Consider the following 18,127-nt stretch of genomic DNA (forward strand, 5'->3'; position numbering starts at 1 on the left):
GAAGACATACTCAAAGAGCGAATAATAATGCATGTCCAGTGGCGGCGATTTGGGGGTGGGGCAGTTTCTCCCCCTCACTTTTTGGAACTTTTGCCCCCACAGTATGCTAAACCTTATCTTGGAGGGAAAGTAAATTGTCTTTGCTCCCCCAGTTTTGACACCTTGCTTCTCCTACTTTCCGACCCAATCGCCGCCACTGTGCCTGTCTGTCTGTCTGTGTGTGTGTGTGTGCGCGCGCGCGCGAGTGTTGCATGCTTTCTCACTCGTTCAATCCCTCTCTTTGAAGATACCATATAACAGATCTAAACCAATAACAATATATACACAACAAAAGTAAAACTAGAATGCACGACAAAATAAGTATGAAATCTAGGCATAATTGATTAATATTAATAGAAAGCAAAACTAAACAATAAACTTATATGTAATAGGAAAGTAAAGAAGGACAAGGGTTTATAACCGTTTCAACTATTTTCTGAACTTATTGACATCTTTAAACAGTTGATAAAATAATAAGTTTATAAATGTGTGATATTTATATGAATATGTAATATGAATTCCTTAAAATATATAGTAATTTACTTTTATATGTAATACTATAATAAATGTATATATCATACTAATTCATTTTCATATATTTGTGTGTGTGTAAATTAAGGTCCTCCCTTCCCTCGACTTGATTTCGCACCCTGTTGTCAATACTACACATAATAAAAGCAAGATTGCTGGGAACAGCAACAGGTTAGGTCCCACAATCAGTGCATGGTGACCTTTGGAAATAACGACTTTTCTTATTCCCAGAAATGTTCTTAGCTCCCATCAATAAAATTGCTGGTTTCCGGAAGTCTCAACGAGCCGTTTTTACGATCAAATGTCACAAAGTTCCTGGGATTCATTGCAATAATCCGATAATGTTACCCATGATTGTCTATTATGTAGAATTTGGGTCAGTTTTGTTACTAGATTAACAGTGGCACCAACTTAACATTATATGGGCCTGTGGGGCTCGAGCCTACCCAATAATTTGTCCGTTATTATATTTTATTTTACAATAAAAGTCCCCGCTCTTTAAGAAAACAAAAAGTGTCGTTATTATACACATCAAGAATTCTCACAACTTAATTACTGGTTGATTATCGAAATATTTCATACAAGTTTGTTACATCTCCAATATAATACGTTTCAGTGTCCTATATTATTTACACTATCCGTGGTTATTATGAACGTGAAGGAGGACAAGGGCTTATAACTAGGATGAGGATCGATAGTATTAAAAATTATCTCTCAAAATAGGCAAAAAAGGACCGAAAATACAAAATGAACAGTAAAATTGATAAACATGGACAGATTGTTCGTCATTTTCACATATTAGTCACTTAAAAAGCAAATGCCTGCTAAGTAGGCACTTATGATTAAAGTAACCGAAACCAGGCAGTATAAAATTCATGTAGGGGAGATGGGACACATTTGAACAGTCTTCTAGTACATGTAAATATATTTTTCATGTAAAATTTGAAAGTTAAATGCGTTAAACTATACATCGGTAATAATGTTCAAATGTGCCCCATGCATGGGGCACATTTGAAAAATGTCTTGGTTTAATTAATTGTACTGGAAACTAAATGTTCTTCACTTTCAAATTGCTAGAATCTAAATTGAAGCATTTCAGTGCTTGGGTGCGGGTTGTTCCCTCAGCACCGAAGGGCTGTAGTAATTTCAAAATGACTTTGCTTTTTTCGATATTTTTAGTAACATATTTCTCTGGAAATACAAACTTCCACGAACACTCACAATGAACACCCATGCCCACGCCACTCTCCCACGGAGGTCGGCTATTCGCAATGAGAGGTCAGGGCGTCGCTTCCTAAAACCACTCATAAAAACCATAGCCAGCAATTTTGTTTCTATTCCCTACTTCGGGATGTTTACAGCCTGATTTCCGAGTGCAATCGTATCCAAATTGCCGTTCCGCTTCTTTGTGTACGTCCGAACCATCTTTAGCCTCAAAAGATGTTTTGCATAATGAATATTTTCGCCGTTTTAAATAGCGTGAAATGTTTCACTTAATATTTTTATGATAAACTTCGCGATCCAATTTTTAATTAGTCAAGCCTGAAAATTGGCACACGCATTTGGTCTGATGACAGTTTCAGCCTGACTAATTATAGGTAACGCTGTCTGCAAAGTTCCCACCAGAAGGTGAAACCTTCAACCTTGGGACGAATCATAACCGTTTAAACCACAAGGGCAGAGTAGCCCCTCCCCCCCTCTATCAATCCTGTATTCAGAGTGTAAGAGTGACCCAATATTTCCAATTGCTCTTGCCTGATAAGTTTCACATGAGGAATATAATTCTGTGCATATAAATACAACACCACCCAAGGACTCCCTCCCTCCCCTTACACACACAATTATGTATTAACAATAGTTTAATCTTTCGCTTTCCATTTCTCAGCAGCATTTCTTCTTACTAAAGACCAGTGGCGGATTAAAGGCGTTCTCTCGGAGTGGGCGGACACCCATTACGATACCCCCTCCCCCCCGAACTTTCGGCACCTAGCATACTTCCGTTCCAAACTACGGTCCTACCATGTATGTCATAAAATTATTGTTATAACTAAAACGTTGGAGGCCCAGAGATGAGTTTCATGATCACCCCCCCCCCCTTTTACGAGATTATTACTAACGTCGCTAGTACACTTTTGAAGTTCGTCTTCTGATAAGTCAAGAAGCACCAAAGCAAAAATAAATGATTTTGTTAAAAGCCCGCAAAGCATCTATATCTTACGGCCTCGTTACTTAATAAGTGATAAGTGATATATTATCATTTTCTCCAATTTCATCTTTATTTAACTATAGCCCAACAATACAAAGGAATATTCATTCTAAAGCCTGAATCACACGGAACTGGATTTCTAGTAGGAATGCCCTAGTTGGCGCTGGACTTGCTACCCATCTGCTAGTTTTCGCCTCACACGATACTTGTCACCGTACTTGCCGATAGACTTTTGTTCCCATGAGACATTGCGCAGAGCAGACAATCTGTAAAGATGGAAGAACAATTTGAAGAATGTTGTAGGAGAATTACTGCTTTGTGCTTTTATTAAAAATTAAAAAAGAAATGTATGGACTAGAGATTGGCTCGAAAAAAACAAATTTAAAAAAATTCAAACATATAATTTAATACACTTGTAATAATAAGGATTTTCATTTTCGGCTAATCACATTTGTCAGGGACACATCTCATCGCTTTGCATAAATACCTAAATATTTTGATTTTGTTTGAGTTGGTGTTTTAAGTCCACTTTATGCACAGTAAGGCTAATCGGGACTGGACCTACTGTTTAGAGTGGAAACCGAACGACTGTGCCATGTGCCTCTACCGGTTATCGAACCCGGGACCCCTTGCAAATACCTAAATATTAAAGAACTGAACACGAATGCACTGCACGTCATCTCTTTCCTATTTTTTTAAAATCGAGAAACTAACAAAAACAGCCAACACTCGGAAACCACAGACAAGAAACTTCCCTTTGCAAACTCACAGATTATCTTCACATGGCCAAACTTTGCTCTGATTGGCTGTTCCACAGAATCCAGCCGAGGAAAGCCAGTAGCAATTAGAACATGTTCTATTCCTCCAAACCAGTCAAGCAGCCAGCCAGGCAGCCATCACATTCGGACAGGTAGCCAGTTCAGCGCCAAGTAACTGGATATGCAGTTCCGTGTGATTCGACTTTAAATTAAAAAGAAAAGAAAAAGCTGGATGGGGGCGCTTGGCCCCAGACCTTGAAGCATCGTTTGCACTTCCTGTTTTTAGAGTGCTGTATAAAATGCTACAACGTTTGTTAAACACACCAGTCATTCTAAGTTGTTTAACTTCAATAAAATAAAGATTATAACAGATTTCTAAAAGATCACAATAAATTGATTTTTAATTACAATCGATGTGACTGTCGGGAACAGTGATGATGTCAGAATGGAGCAGCTTAACCTTTGTCTTGCCCCAAGAGGCAAGAAAAACACTGCTGTGTTACCTCCCATGGTTGCTAATTTTTAGCTATTGGGGTATGTCATAAAATGCCACAATGTTTGATGTACTCTATGTGATCAGAAGTATCCGGACACCCACCTGAAAGTAAAGTACAAGTTTGGGCAACCCTTCATCGGGAACACTGGCAGTTAATACAGTGTTGGCCCACCTTTACCCTTGATGACAGCGTTCACTCTCACAGGTATACTTTCAATCAGGTGCCGGAAGGTTTCCTGAGAAATGGCAGCCCATTCCTCGCAGAGCGCCAAAATGAGAAGAGGTATTGATGTGGATCGGTGTGGTCTAGCACGAAGTCGGCATTCCAAAACATCCCAGAGATGTTCTATGGGATTGAAATCAGGACTCTGCGCAGGCCAGTCCATTAGTGGACGTTGTTGTCGTCAAACCACTCCCCCACAAGCCCTGGAGTATGGACGGGTGCTCAGTCGTCTTGAAAGACACATCCCCGAACTGGTCTTCGACGGTAGGTAGCATGAAAGCTGTTAACGTCAACGTAAGCTTGTGACGTGACATTGCCATGTAAAGCAACAAGGGGCCAAGCCCCTTCCAGGAGAAACATGACCACACTGTAACCCCGCCACCCTCCGAATTTCACTGTCTGCACTATACAGGCTGGTAGATTTCGTTCACCAGGCATTCGCCACACCCATACCCTACCATCGGATCGCCACATCGTGTACTGTGATTCATCACTCCACACAACGGTTTTCCACTGTTCTATGGTCCAGTTTCGACGCTCCTTGCACCACACGAGGCGGCTTTATGCATTTGTCTGTGTGATGTTTGACTTATGCACGCTTTTTGGTTGTACACATACCGTCACTATAATATCGGAAACAGTGGACAGAGGGATGTTTAGGAGGGTGGAAACACACACAGACGTCCTACACAAGTGGCACCCAACCAACTGACCACGTTCCTCAGACCATCCCATACTGCTGTTTCACACTGTCTGCAGACTACTGAGTTCGCTGACTATGTGTTCCACGCGGTAGATGGCAGTACTGTGTCGCTCTCTATGATAAACACACGTTTCGCGGTGTGTCCGGATACTTTTGATCACATAGAGTATTTCATTATACCATAGCTTTTGTAAATTTATAAAATTGACTAAAAATAATAAAAATGAAGCCCTTGTGAGGGGCGCAGGAGAAGAATGATCACACCCTCAAACCTTTAAATCGCTCTTGCAGCAAGCTAATAAGATTGATAGTTGTAGTTTGCCTATTTTTTTTCTTTTCATCGTTGCTCAAGTGGCGCTGGGATCCATGTCAGAGTCAGCTGCTCTCACTCCCTGGCTATGGCCTTTCCACAGTGATTGCGAATGAATGAAATGAGTGAGGCGGCAAAAGTGGTGGAAATAAGTAAATTCTAGATCCTCTGGGAAGGGGCGGTCACCTCACGAATCCTTTGATATACCCTAGTAATATTATACTAGTCCTTCACCTTAAGTATATTTCGTCCCCCCCCCCCCCACCAAATCCATCGGCATCCTTATCTTTGTTCACCCCAGTCAGTCATTGCCTCCTATCTTTCGTAGCCCTCATACTTCGACATCCTCATCTTCGTTTGCTCCCTGTCTCGTCTCTCGTCACCTCATATTTTTTGTCGCCATCTAATCTTCCGCTGCCCCTTTCTTTCGTCGCCTCCTATCTTTCGTCGCCCCTAATATTCATTGCTTCCTAACATTTTTCCCCTCTCGACTCCTTATCATTTATCACACCCTACATTTCGTCGCCCTTATCTTTCATTATATTTCTTTGGCCACTTCGTTCGTCTCCTCTTATCTTTCATCGTCCTTCATAGTTCGTTGCCATTATGTTTCGTCGTCCCCTTATTATTCGTCGCCTCCTATCTTTCGTCTCCAATCTTTAATCACCCTTCATCATTCGTCGCCCCTTTCTTTTGCCGCCTTCTATCTTTCATCGCCCCCTCATAATTCGTCGCCTCCTATTTTTCGCCGCCCCTTATAATTCGCCGCCTCCTATCTTTCTTCATCCCTTATCATTCGTCGCCTCCTATCTTTCATCGACCCCTATCACTCGTCGCCCAATAACTTTCGCCACCCCTATTTTAGTATCTCGTTGCACTCACCATTAAGCTTCCTGTTTTCCCATAACTGTGGTTCTTTGTAAAATGCCACAATATTTGCTTTATTGCATTTTAACTGCAAATTATTGTAGAAATGAAATAAGACCCTTGAGGATCTGTCGCCCTTCCCCTTTAAAGTCCTCGGGTGGTTGGCTGCCGCTCTTGTGTGTTTCTTAATTGACACTATGTGTGTTATATTTCTTTCAATTGTGTAAAGTATTTATCAATGTATGAAAAAAATTAAATTCATCCTCAGTGGAAGTCGCCCATGACACCCCCCCTTTTTTAATCCGCCCTTGCTCAAGACACAGATGTTTAATCAGCAAATTTAGGATGCAATTTAATCGGTCTGTAGAGTGTCTACTTACATGAATTTTACAAATGTCGTAGAGATTTGCAAAATAGTGGGGAGAAAACTGTATCTGGAACTATTGAATCGTGCTTTCAGTTACAACGCTTCATTGAAATGTTACTTTGTAGTTGATAGTTTCATTAATACGTTGTTCTGTATTGAAATCACATAATTTTATTTTTATACCTCATTGCATCGTGATAGGACATAAAGCATACTATGGAAGTAGATTAGGGACACAGTATTGTAAAAACCTAGGCGAGAACTAGACCTGACCACCCTTCGAGAACTAGACGAACCTCTGTTTGTAGGCGAGACTATATCATAGAATCTTTCGAGAATTTCGTATGATGTTCGAAAAATTTATCTAAACCAATAATACATTACTATATGAAGGGCCAGGGGGAAAAACGATGAATGTTCATTAGAGACGATTTGCCAGGAAATGAAAAACAAGATTTTTCTATTCATAAATACGTCAATATATGACAAAATAATAATGCGTTTTTCAGGCACTTCTCACCGTTTCCCAACCAAGGCCGTTCTCATTCTTATAGTACAGCTTCTGAGCTATCAGATGGCGCTGAGATCTCAAAATGGGCGAAAAATCGACATTCATCGTTTTTTCCCCCTGGGTCTTCATATGAGTTAGTCAACCGGGGCTATCATGACACACTGGGGCTATTTGACATGTTTCGTACTGTGTATTATACAGGATGCTCCAAATGTCCTGTTAGCCCTAGGTGGTTATCACAGTGGAACTAATTTAATTTGTGGATGAATGTAATCAGCATGTCTGTGGACACATGCACGTCCACAGACCAGTAAACCCATAAGGGAACTTCATTGCAATCTACAAAGAAGCCCAACCCAGACAGACAATCTCCTAACGGAACAAGCAGACAGTGTCATAGGAACATATTGCGAGGCCCTGGGCGAGATAAGAATGCGATGCATCTGTTCATTACATTTGAAATCTCAAAGTAAATTGATACAAAATTTTCAGGGATACGTAAGCAAATTATCATATTTAAATTATAATAAATTACTGAAGAAAATGATATTTAATAATTTCACTCACCATAAAAATGTCTTTGTTTGTTTTCCGGGAACTGAAATATGAATCTGTAGGAAGGAAGTAAGAACTGCTTATATTATCAATTGCCTTCTTGAGTTGCAAACAACCCAAGCATTTAAATGCCTCGCACTTGCTTCGTGGCAGTTGGAGGTGCTTTATCGTTAACATATTAATATCGGGAGTGCAACGTCCAGAGAAAGAAGAAAAGACAAGACAAATTGCTTTTTATTCGAGAATAGAATAAATGAGTAAAAATGTCCAAGCAACTTATCGTGAATTTTTTTACGTAAATGATTCATATGAGAAATATAACAATATTTTTTACTATTTCCGTGCCCCTTTAGGCTTAGAGCCCGTCCGCCTGTATGTTACGCCCCTGTTTTGAGCGTATTATAACGTTTAACTAGAATTCAAAGCTATATAAAACAGAATGTTTTAATTTTATTGTCTACAAAAATTAGCCTTTTCCATCTTTTTCCCCCTCACTTTTATTTAATACATTTTTTGTATTAACCTCATGAGACGCGAGGTCCCGGGCGGTCGCCCATTTCGCCCACCCCTAATGCATGCAGACATCTTATTTGTGTCACGAAAATGGTGGAAGTTATACTGATCTTCTGGATCGGTAACTTTATAAATTGTTCTGCACCCTGTATATATGTGCCTCGTGTGATTGTATTGTGGTTTTAGCAAGTCATTTCTAATAGTACGGTGCTGAGTAAATAGACATTGTCCAACAATAACAAAAAAAAAACTCCAGGAAACCGGAATTCCAAAAACTATTGCGAAGAAAATTTGAGAAGCGTTGGATCCCATTAAAAATGGGATGCCAAAAAAAGTCATCATTGCGTATGAAATTTCATGGACAACACTTATAAATCATGTCACTGAGACAACGGCCCTGTATGCCACCCAAATGTTCTTGAGGACGATGAACAACAAAGAGTGATAGAAGACAGGTCAAGTAGTCAAACTGAGGATTTACATTAACAAAGTACGATATTCGTGCAGCAGTGAAAACATTCTTAAACAAACAAGGCAAACAGTGCGTACATGATGTCCTTGTACAAGAATATTCCACCAGTGTCAAATGTTACACCTTTTCCGACGAAAGCAATTGGCGGTGAAATTTCCTTTCCATTCCAGTATATAAACAGATTTATAAAATCCTAGAGCTTTTGGTATATATGACCGCTTATGAAATGGCAGTCTGGAATTTAAGTCGAAATTCCTTAACAAGAAGTTGTTACAAGGGAAATTTATTATAGAAAAGTTTCATATTAGTAATACTCCATTGCTTGCAAAATTCTTAAGTTACTCAGAACATTACATACCTCCAGAAACATATATTTTTCTTTAAAGTGGATTTTTTTTAGTCTTTGTCCACAGAGAAATAAATACAAATGCTTACCTACACCTACCCTCTTCTGCGTCTCGCCGATCTCCGGCCAGAGATCCCGGATTTCTGGTCAGGGGTGTTCTCCGAGAGTGTCCTTAATCAATTTGGCCATATCATTCATCCTCATCCTAGCGATTAGCCAAAAGTGGCAGAAAAGCGACGCTAAATTAAAAATAAAAAAAACTTTTTGCTTATCATTCCGAGGTTGTATTGCCTCTCGAACGCTTCACAGTACTTGTTTTATGGATTTTTCCTGGAGTGTCAAAGTAGCCCAAAACACGGAAAAACTCCCACACCAGACTTTCTTCTCTCCCCAACTATTCACTTTAAATAAATCTTGAATGCATCAGTCGATTGAGCAGCTCATGTTTGTTCTGTTGGCGTTTTCTTTTGTGAGTTATGTTAATATGCGGTGGCGTACTATCGAAATATCATATCGAAAAGGTGACAATGACAAAGTAGTCCTCCAGGTTGTTGGTATTCATACGCACCAAGCGGATATCTACCAGATTATTTATAGATAAGAATTATATTTTGTTTGTAGTAATTATAGATTAGTGAAAATTGAGCGCCTTTGGTCTTCGGTTGCATATATTGTTTGTAGCGTGAATAGGAGGCGTCAAACAGAAAAGAACATTGTTTGCTGAATTACCTATACGGAGGTTTGTGCTATGACAAACTGAATATGTTGATTATCACTCTAAGTCTCGTTCCGATAGGTACCACTTATAAACGAGATTTTGAAAAAATGCAAAAAAGAAGGAAAAAAAACTCTTGAAGGACTCTGTCTTTCCGGTCCCTGCCTATGCTCTGTACCAGTAATTTCTGGAGCGAGCGAACGAAAACCAGTCTCTGCGCAAGAAGTGACGCGAGACGGCTCGACCAGTAAACACGTGCGAGGGAACGGGATTGCTGAGTGGGGCGAAAGCGACTGCAGTTACCAGCCTATGCAGCAGCGTGTACTGCTTCAGCTCAGCCCATTCGATTTATTTTCATCTCTGCACTTATGCGCGGCCTAGAGTATAGCTAATACCCTGACTGAACTAGAAAGCATACATCACATCCTCCATGGTGGAGTGGTTAGGAAAGCGCGCTACGATGCCAGGTAACCCGGGTTCGAATCCCGGCATTGGTGTCTCTTCATCACTTCCATCCAGCGGCGGCGATTAGGGAGGGCGAAGGGGGTAGTTGCCCCCCCTCGCTTTTCACCACTTTTGCCCCCGCACTATGCTAAACCTTATCTACAAAGATAATATACTGTCTTTGCCACCCAGTTTCATGGCACGTTGCCCCCCCCCCCCCCAATCACTGCCACTGCTTCCATCATTATCACCACTCATCCCCATCGTCGCGATTAGCCAAAAGTGGCAGGAAAAGCGACCCTAAATAACAAAAATGAAATCAAACACATAGGCCGTACCCGAGAGGTTCAAGACCGTACTTGAAGCGAAAAAACTTTGAGAATTTTCTCGCAGCCTTGAAGGCTTGGACTGCAAGCCAGAACTTTTCGAATTACACTTTGACTGCAGCGGCCAATACGATCAGTAGATAACAACTAAGAACACATTGTTTTTCGAGCTTTATAAACACTACCTTTTACCATAGAAATCACGTAAGAACTTACAAAATGCTACATTTCCGCTCAATAGAAAAACAACCATCACATGGCTGACTTCAGCAGTAGGTGACGTCACTTCCGACAAGACCGTAATTCTTTTCTGTTTCTAGACCTATCGGACACAGCCATGGAGGGTTGCGCAGTCCAGTGGCGTACGCAAGGGGGGGGTTACCGGGTTTAACCCCCCCCTTGAGCTTTTGAAATATTATGGAAAATGCTGTAGAAAAAAATTAAAAATGGCTAATTTATCACAGTCAAAGATCTGCGACAGTAATAATAATAATAATAGTAATTTGAATTATTATTCCCATGCAGCATGAAGAAAAACACAACATTCCAAACACAATCTAAGCGGCCGCAAAGTTCAATCTTGCAATTTTTTTTGCAAAAAGTCGCGCAGTGACTTTCGCGAGAATTGTGAAAATTCCTTGCTTCGTCCTTATTGCAAACGTTCTTCCCGGTACTGATTTCACATCCCCTTGTGAACTCTCAAGTGATGCTGAGTCTACATCCACATCATTAAATAATGTTGAAGAAGTGCTTTGTGAATCACCTAGAAGTGATAAATGTGTTGGAATGTCTATAAACTTGCTTTTCAACGAAAACATAGACTCAGTGGAATTTAGCAACATGTATTCTCGCGCTTCATCATCATCCTGGGCGAGTTCCATAGGTAAAGGTAATGTAAATTCCCCCGTTCATATAGCACCGTGCCATGGTGGGCCCCAAAGATTCTCGATCTCGAACTATTTTGCAGGTGATGTGATCAGCACCATGCTCCGGCAGCCTTTATCCCCCAAGGTTGCTCTCAGGTACCCATTGCTATGAGGCTGGGTGCGGAGACAAGGCTGGATAAATTCCAACCAATTCCGGGAATCGAACCCGGATATCCCACGAGGTTGTCAGATTAGACCACCGCGGCTCCTTGAATGAGTTTCATATTTCGATTATTTCAATAAATGTAATATATTTGCTTGTTTTTATGGATTTTCTTCACACTTAAAATGTCTCACTTATCATACAAATAACGTTGACTAGACAATTATTTTGAAACAAAAGAAATGTAATTTTGTTCTATTTCTTTCATAAATAGCAGCTGCATTAGTATTAATTATTAGTAGTAATTAAACTAATTATAAAAATATTAATTTATTAATTATTATTATTAATTAAAGTATAATAAAACAATGGTAATGTGAATTTGTAGAAAGTTTTCGAAATAACACCCCCCTTGATGAAATCCTGCGTACGCTACTGGCGCAGTCGATGGCTGTAATGCAGTGGTTGTTAACCTAGGTTACGTAGCGGAGTGACAAGGGATACGTCACGATTTTCTTAATCATTTATTAATGTCTGTATTGGGTATCAAACTTTCATACTGGAATGTCTCTGTAATGGATGAGGATGTGCTCTTGCCCGTCCACATAGTCTACATGAGAAATGTTCAGAATCATTTGTAGTAGCAAGGATTCCACAAATATACACCCGCCCAAGGACATTGGATTCAGCGGGAGAGGGCACGTTGCCCTCCCAAAATGGAAGATTAAGTATTTTAAAAAATATTGATAGGATTATATTACAAGAAACAATGTTCGAGTGTTCCTTTTTCAGACAGCAAAATAATCCCTTACAGGCTATATTAATCGGGTCTAGATTTACTAGTCACTTAAATAAGTCGACACTGGAAATCAAATCCGGCACGTGTTCGTTACAAGTACAACGCCTTGAATAACGTAGTGTGGAAAACGACCCAAGAAACTGGTTCCCGGACGGATGAGAACATAGATAGATGGCAGTGCGATCAGTATCGGTGCTAATTTTCTTATGAAACTAATGCAGCTTTGTTTGTTTTTGGAATATATTATGTAGATTTGTTTGTCTTGAAAGGCGGTAAGTGAATTGATGGAAACCGTTATATTTGTGGAGTGATTTGCAGTCACGAGACGGCATTAATTTGGAAAGAAAAGTAAAATGAATAAATAAATAGCATGCGTAACACAAGAAGAAACATCGCAATGTGATTCCGGACGTCAGGTCTTGGACTGTGTATTAGAGTTTATTTTTCTGTTATTAGAATATAAATAGTATACTGAGAGATATTTCATACCGAGGCGACAAACCACAAGTGTCGCTTGAAAGCGAGCAGCCGGTAATCAATGCAGCCTTTCGAACCGTAGGGACACAAGCTCTGACTGCACCGTTTCCTCAAGGAGAGTTTAGACCAAAGCGACATGCGACAAACGATACGAGGATTTCACACCAAAGCGACACGGGTCCTTCGGTCCAAGGCAACTTCCATACCGAAGCGAAACGCGACACATGTCGCTTGGAAACGAGCCAATCAAGAGCAACATTTCACATTGTAAAGGCATGACGGACAGCACAGGCCAGCGTTCGGTTGGTGAAATCCTCAAGCGATAAGTGTCGCGTGTTGCCTTGGTGCGCAATATCCATAAAGCAAGACACTCATTTCATCGCGCATGCGCGAACAACAAGCCACGGCAACACGTTGCAAGCTATTGAGGAAATGGCCCAGTTTGAGCGACACGTGTGGCTTATCGTGTCGCCTAGATCTGTTGTTCGCACAATTAGCAGCAAACGCTTGCTAATAGAGTGAAGTGCCGCTTCAAGGCTGTCGCTTGTCACTTAGTTGGGAACTCCCCCTGCAGTGCGTCGCTTCGGTCTGAGCACCCTTCCTTTAAGGAGCTTTCGGACCGAAGTAACAAGTAGCATGAGAATACGACATAATGAACGTGTCGTTTGCGGTTTCGACAGTTATGCGCAATGAATGCTATTTTACAGTCTGGAAGTGTCTGTGTCACTAGTCACATCAGTGTACATCCCGTGTCGCGTGTCCCATTGGTCTGAAAGTTTCCTTACACTCATGTCGATGGCATTAAGGACGTTTTGTGGGTTTCCCCTTGTCGTTTCATGCAATCATCATTATCATCATTGCCGCGATTAGTTTAAAGCGGAAGAAAAGAGACAGTAAATATAAAAAAATATAAATGCTTCAGTGTATATCTTTAAAAGAAATGATGATGATGATAATTATGAACCTAATTCATACACAAAAATTTAGTTACCAAAAGCATTCCACGCGAATTTTTCTTCCGTATTATTAATGAAAGTATAACGATAACAGGACGTGGTCGACTGTCTAGAATGTTCGTTAATATATTCGCGACCACTGTACTAAATATCATATCAATTATCACATTTATAGAAATGTTTCATGTAAAAGAATCAGACGTTGCAGCGAAAACGCCATTTACTTCCATTATAAGCAGACGAATACCATGCACAGAGACCAACACCAGCGCCTCTAGCGGATCATTTTCGAGTGGAACCAGCCAGAGAGCTCAGAACCGTGCCATTTTCCACACTACGTTATTCAAGGCGCTGTAGTTACAAGGCAATAACGTTGAACGATGGGCTCAAAGCAAGATATCAATATTTCCCATGTCTAAGGCAGTTTCACCTGATGAAATATTTCTCAAACTTATCACTTTCTGAAATCATTGTTAATGCAAATAACTTAAACTATTTTTATTTTGCAAACATCTACTAATGTTATCACCTCATAATCCAAAGATCCTGGGTTCGTTTCCTGGTGGAAGTTCAGATTTCACTTTGAAGGTCCAGATTAGTTTAACTTTTGATTGACCTTAAAACAAGCCCCCTTGTAATTGTCCTGACGTGAATATTGCCTTACGCGCGCACTCCCACACAGACGCACGTATGAGGCTGTGTAGCATGAAGAAAAATTTACACATTACATTTCCAGTGTGACGATGCGTTGCTTTCATGTGCTTGCACAATAACTCTATCTCTACCCCTCCCAGAAAAAAAAATATCTAAAAGAGCCGCCAGTCAGTGGAAAATAGGCCAGCTCGTATATCTCGACGTGTAGATGCCGCGGCTCTACGAAACTCTTGCCACTGGAAGAGGGTTCTGTTGTCGCCCGGGAGATGGCAGTCGCGTCGCAAGCTTGTGTGAAGCAGTGCGAGTGTGAGCCGTGTGAAGTGCAGAACTGCAGACGTGGAGGGACTTCCCCTCCAGCATATCAGGGAGGGCAGTAAGGAAGAGCAGCGACCAGTCGTGCGTTTCCTGGTGTCGGAAGGAGCTAGTGCGCAAGACATTCACAGTCGCGGCAGTGTATGGGGAACATTGTTTATCTCTGCAGGACGATCCACGGAAGTGACGTCGTTCCTTCGCGAAACCTCCGACTGTCCTCCCGCTACAGAGATAAACACGGTATCTACACGTCGAGATATTCGAGGTGGCTTGTTATCCACTGACTGACCCTTTCGCCTATGCACAGGGGTAGAGAGAGATAGAGGAGAGCATAAAAGGAGATAAGAATTCCACCAATATTCATTTTACATGCATTTATAATGTAACTTTCCATCAAATATTTTCAAGGGAGCCTTTTTTTCATATCAGATAAGAACTAAGACAAGTAGTTAGTATGATAAGATAAGAAGATCCAAGAGACACAGAGAAGGAAACAAGACCGAGGAGGGTAAAATGAAGGAGAAAGAGGAAGAAATAAATATGGAAAAACAGAAGTAAGAGAAATCAAGTAAGAAGAGTATGAGAGAAATAAAGTAGAGGGAGAGAGCAGAGAGAGAAATAAAGAGAGCGAGAAAGAGAGTGGCGATGAACATGTACAGTGGCACAAGGACAGAGGTTACAGGCATAGGCGCCGACTCCATAGGGCTTGGGAGGGCTCGAGCCCCCCCAAAGTTAACGATGTGGGGCAGAGCCCACAAATAATTTTGCTTAAGAGGATCTAATGTATTATTTTGCTTCTCTTGTAAAGTTTACTTTGAATTATGCCACATGAACTTAACTTTAAATACACATTTGAAATGTGCTAGACCATCAACTTTCGGGAACCTGACACCGCTAATCCACCAAATTTGGAGGGGCTATGACCAGAGACAGCAAAACACACAACTCATTACTATATACTAAGTATATAATTATGAATATTGTTAACATTTTTACTAAAAAGAGTTTCAAAAGACGATGTGCATGATCTAGGGGAGTGGATGGGACGTTCGGGCTACAAATGGCTCTCACGTGATATTCAGAACGAGATTGTTGATATATCCATATACAGTAAATATCCCATAGTGAACCATCATTAGTTGAATTCTCCTGTAAGAAAAATAATGATCATTTATTGTTATACTTGCGTGGTAAATTTCTATTTCTTTATTTTTTTTGTACATACCAATAATTCTTTTGCTTTACTTTTATATAATGTGGTTTTTATTAGGGAGATCTGTTTTGCGCTCCGTGGTAGCAGGTATTAAAAGTCGGGAATATTTTGCTATTATGGTTGACGAAACTTGACATATCCATCCGTGAACAATTGATATTCTGCATTCGAACTGGGAATGAGAATTTTGATATTTTTTGAGGAATTCATGGGTTTTTACGAGATTCCGAACACTGAGGCCAAAACTTAAAAAAGGGTGGGAGTGAGTCATTCATTAATTTATTTCAGTGATCAGAGCCTCCCCAATAATTTTGACCAAGTCGGCGCTCCTGGTTACAGGGGTACATTATATACTGGAACCACAGGCAAAAGAGCCTGCGCAGTCCCGCAACTCCTGTGGATCGTACTTTCGCGTGGATGAGAAGACCAGACTGGAGCATGCTTCCTTATGGCCCGGTAAAAGTTAATTTCGTGTACGTTGTGGTTTTGAAGGATGGGGGGACTAGCTAACACTTGTATCTCCGTTCACCCCTATGGCATCATCAATGTCTACACGTTCACCATCTTTTACTTTTCTCTCCACGAAGCACCCTGAATATTTTGCTTGCGGGGGAGAGGAAAAGGCACAGAAAACTGCCTATCGCCATTAAAAACAGGGAAGGGTAAAAAGATAGATGAGAACGAGGTGGGTGAATGCTTTTCTTAAAATACTGATAACATTTACAATATGTTGGGGGGGGGGGTAAATTTCAAGTGGTACAAAACAATCGCCTCGCAAATAACATTCCAAGAGAGACACCCTTCAAACAGTTTGAGAAGTGGTTCTCTAGAGTGCATAATATACTACAATTGAATTGATTTTATGTGTAATGTGTGTAAAAAGATGAATTATTTTTAGTGATTACATGCTTGCTACATAAAATCCTTATGCTGGTGTTAAATTTCTTAATGCTACCATATTATTGAAAGGTAAACAAATATAAGAAAAATTGAATATAGTTTTAAAGGAATGGACAGTTTTTCATCTAAAATATGTGGATTTCTCTTTCTTGCTCTTCTTTGGTTAAATATATGGGATAAAGATTAACTTACAAGATGTATATTCGATTTTCTATTTTTTCTCATCTTTCAGGCAAGTTATACATACACAAAATGGCATTGGAAGATTATAAGGATATTGTAGGAACCACTGCTAGCTTCAGTACAATACTTCACTTTTTATCTGGAGCGTAAGTTTTGCTTTTAACTTAATTGCTTATATAATTGTATTGATCTGCTTCAAGAATATTAAATATATATTTTAAAATGTATGTCAAGTGCATGTGTGGCTATCTTAAATGTCACCAGAAATTTTTGTAGGGGGTCAAAATTTGATTAGTAAAAATAACATTAATAATAATTAAAAATTAACAATTTTTCCAAATTATTATCACTATTATTATTATTAGGCTATTATTACATAAATGGGAAGACTTTCTACTCCATCCACCAGATGGGGTGCATGATGAGTGATGGCCCTTTCTCAAGACACTCATATGCTATAGTACACCCTGGACTGCAATTTGCAGACTGACTAGACCTGGTGTCTGGACCCATGGCCAGTATAATCCTATGAGACTTGTGTTCTGTGCTGTACATATATCTTTGTGATTGTCCCTTCATCAATTTCATCCTCATCTTCACAATTAGGCAAAAGCCATGGCAGAAATGCGAAGTAAATGAATCAAATAATTCATTCATTTGATCCACCAGATGAATGAATATCTACACAACAGTTGTTCATTCATTTTACATACATTTCATACAGTAGTATACTGAAATTCATAGTTATTGAATTTTGTAATTATCTTTCACGTGCCTCGTTACAAAGAGGCTTTAAAAGTTAGGGGGAACTTTTATTAATAAAATTTATGCTGTATGACCTCTAACAAAAAACCTAATTTTTGGAATTTTAGAAACTGTGGAACTATTTATTCTCTGGGTTAAGTGGTAGAAGATTAAGATATTGTTTTAGGCCATTTTAGGCCTAAACCTGAGCAGGAGTGAAGAAGATTGTTTGCTAGATTGAATCGAGCGTCATTGGAATTTTCTTGAAGGACTTGTGTAGTAAGACTAAATAGTGTTTAGAATATTATCTATCTTGGAAGAAGAGGACAAAAATTGTTTGGAAATATTCAAATCAATTACATTATGAAACATCCAATATCCCATTGGATTGGGCAAGATATGTGCTTGAACTGAACAGGTTTTGTGCCATTATGGATCAAAAGGGATGTAATATTGTTGTGGATGGACATAATGCGGT

At 39.9% G+C, this 18,127-nt stretch overlaps 1 protein-coding gene across 1 annotated transcript in view; it reads left to right on the forward strand.

Moving 5' to 3' along the window:
• The window catches only part of LOC145987108 (sugar transporter SWEET1-like), an 82,366-nt gene that overhangs the window by 3,139 nt on the left and 61,100 nt on the right, over positions 1–18,127 (forward strand). The window contains exon 2 of the mRNA XM_083121584.1: positions 16,955–17,051. Within this exon, the coding sequence (XP_082977710.1) occupies positions 16,975–17,051 (77 nt within the window). The 5' untranslated portion in view covers positions 16,955–16,974. The remainder of the gene's footprint in view (positions 1–16,954; positions 17,052–18,127) is intronic.

The sequence above is a fragment of the Lepisma saccharinum genome, chromosome 4 (genome assembly GCF_977018435.1).
Source record: "Lepisma saccharinum chromosome 4, izLepSacc3.1, whole genome shotgun sequence".
Classification (NCBI taxonomy): domain Eukaryota; kingdom Metazoa; phylum Arthropoda; class Insecta; order Zygentoma; family Lepismatidae; genus Lepisma; species Lepisma saccharinum.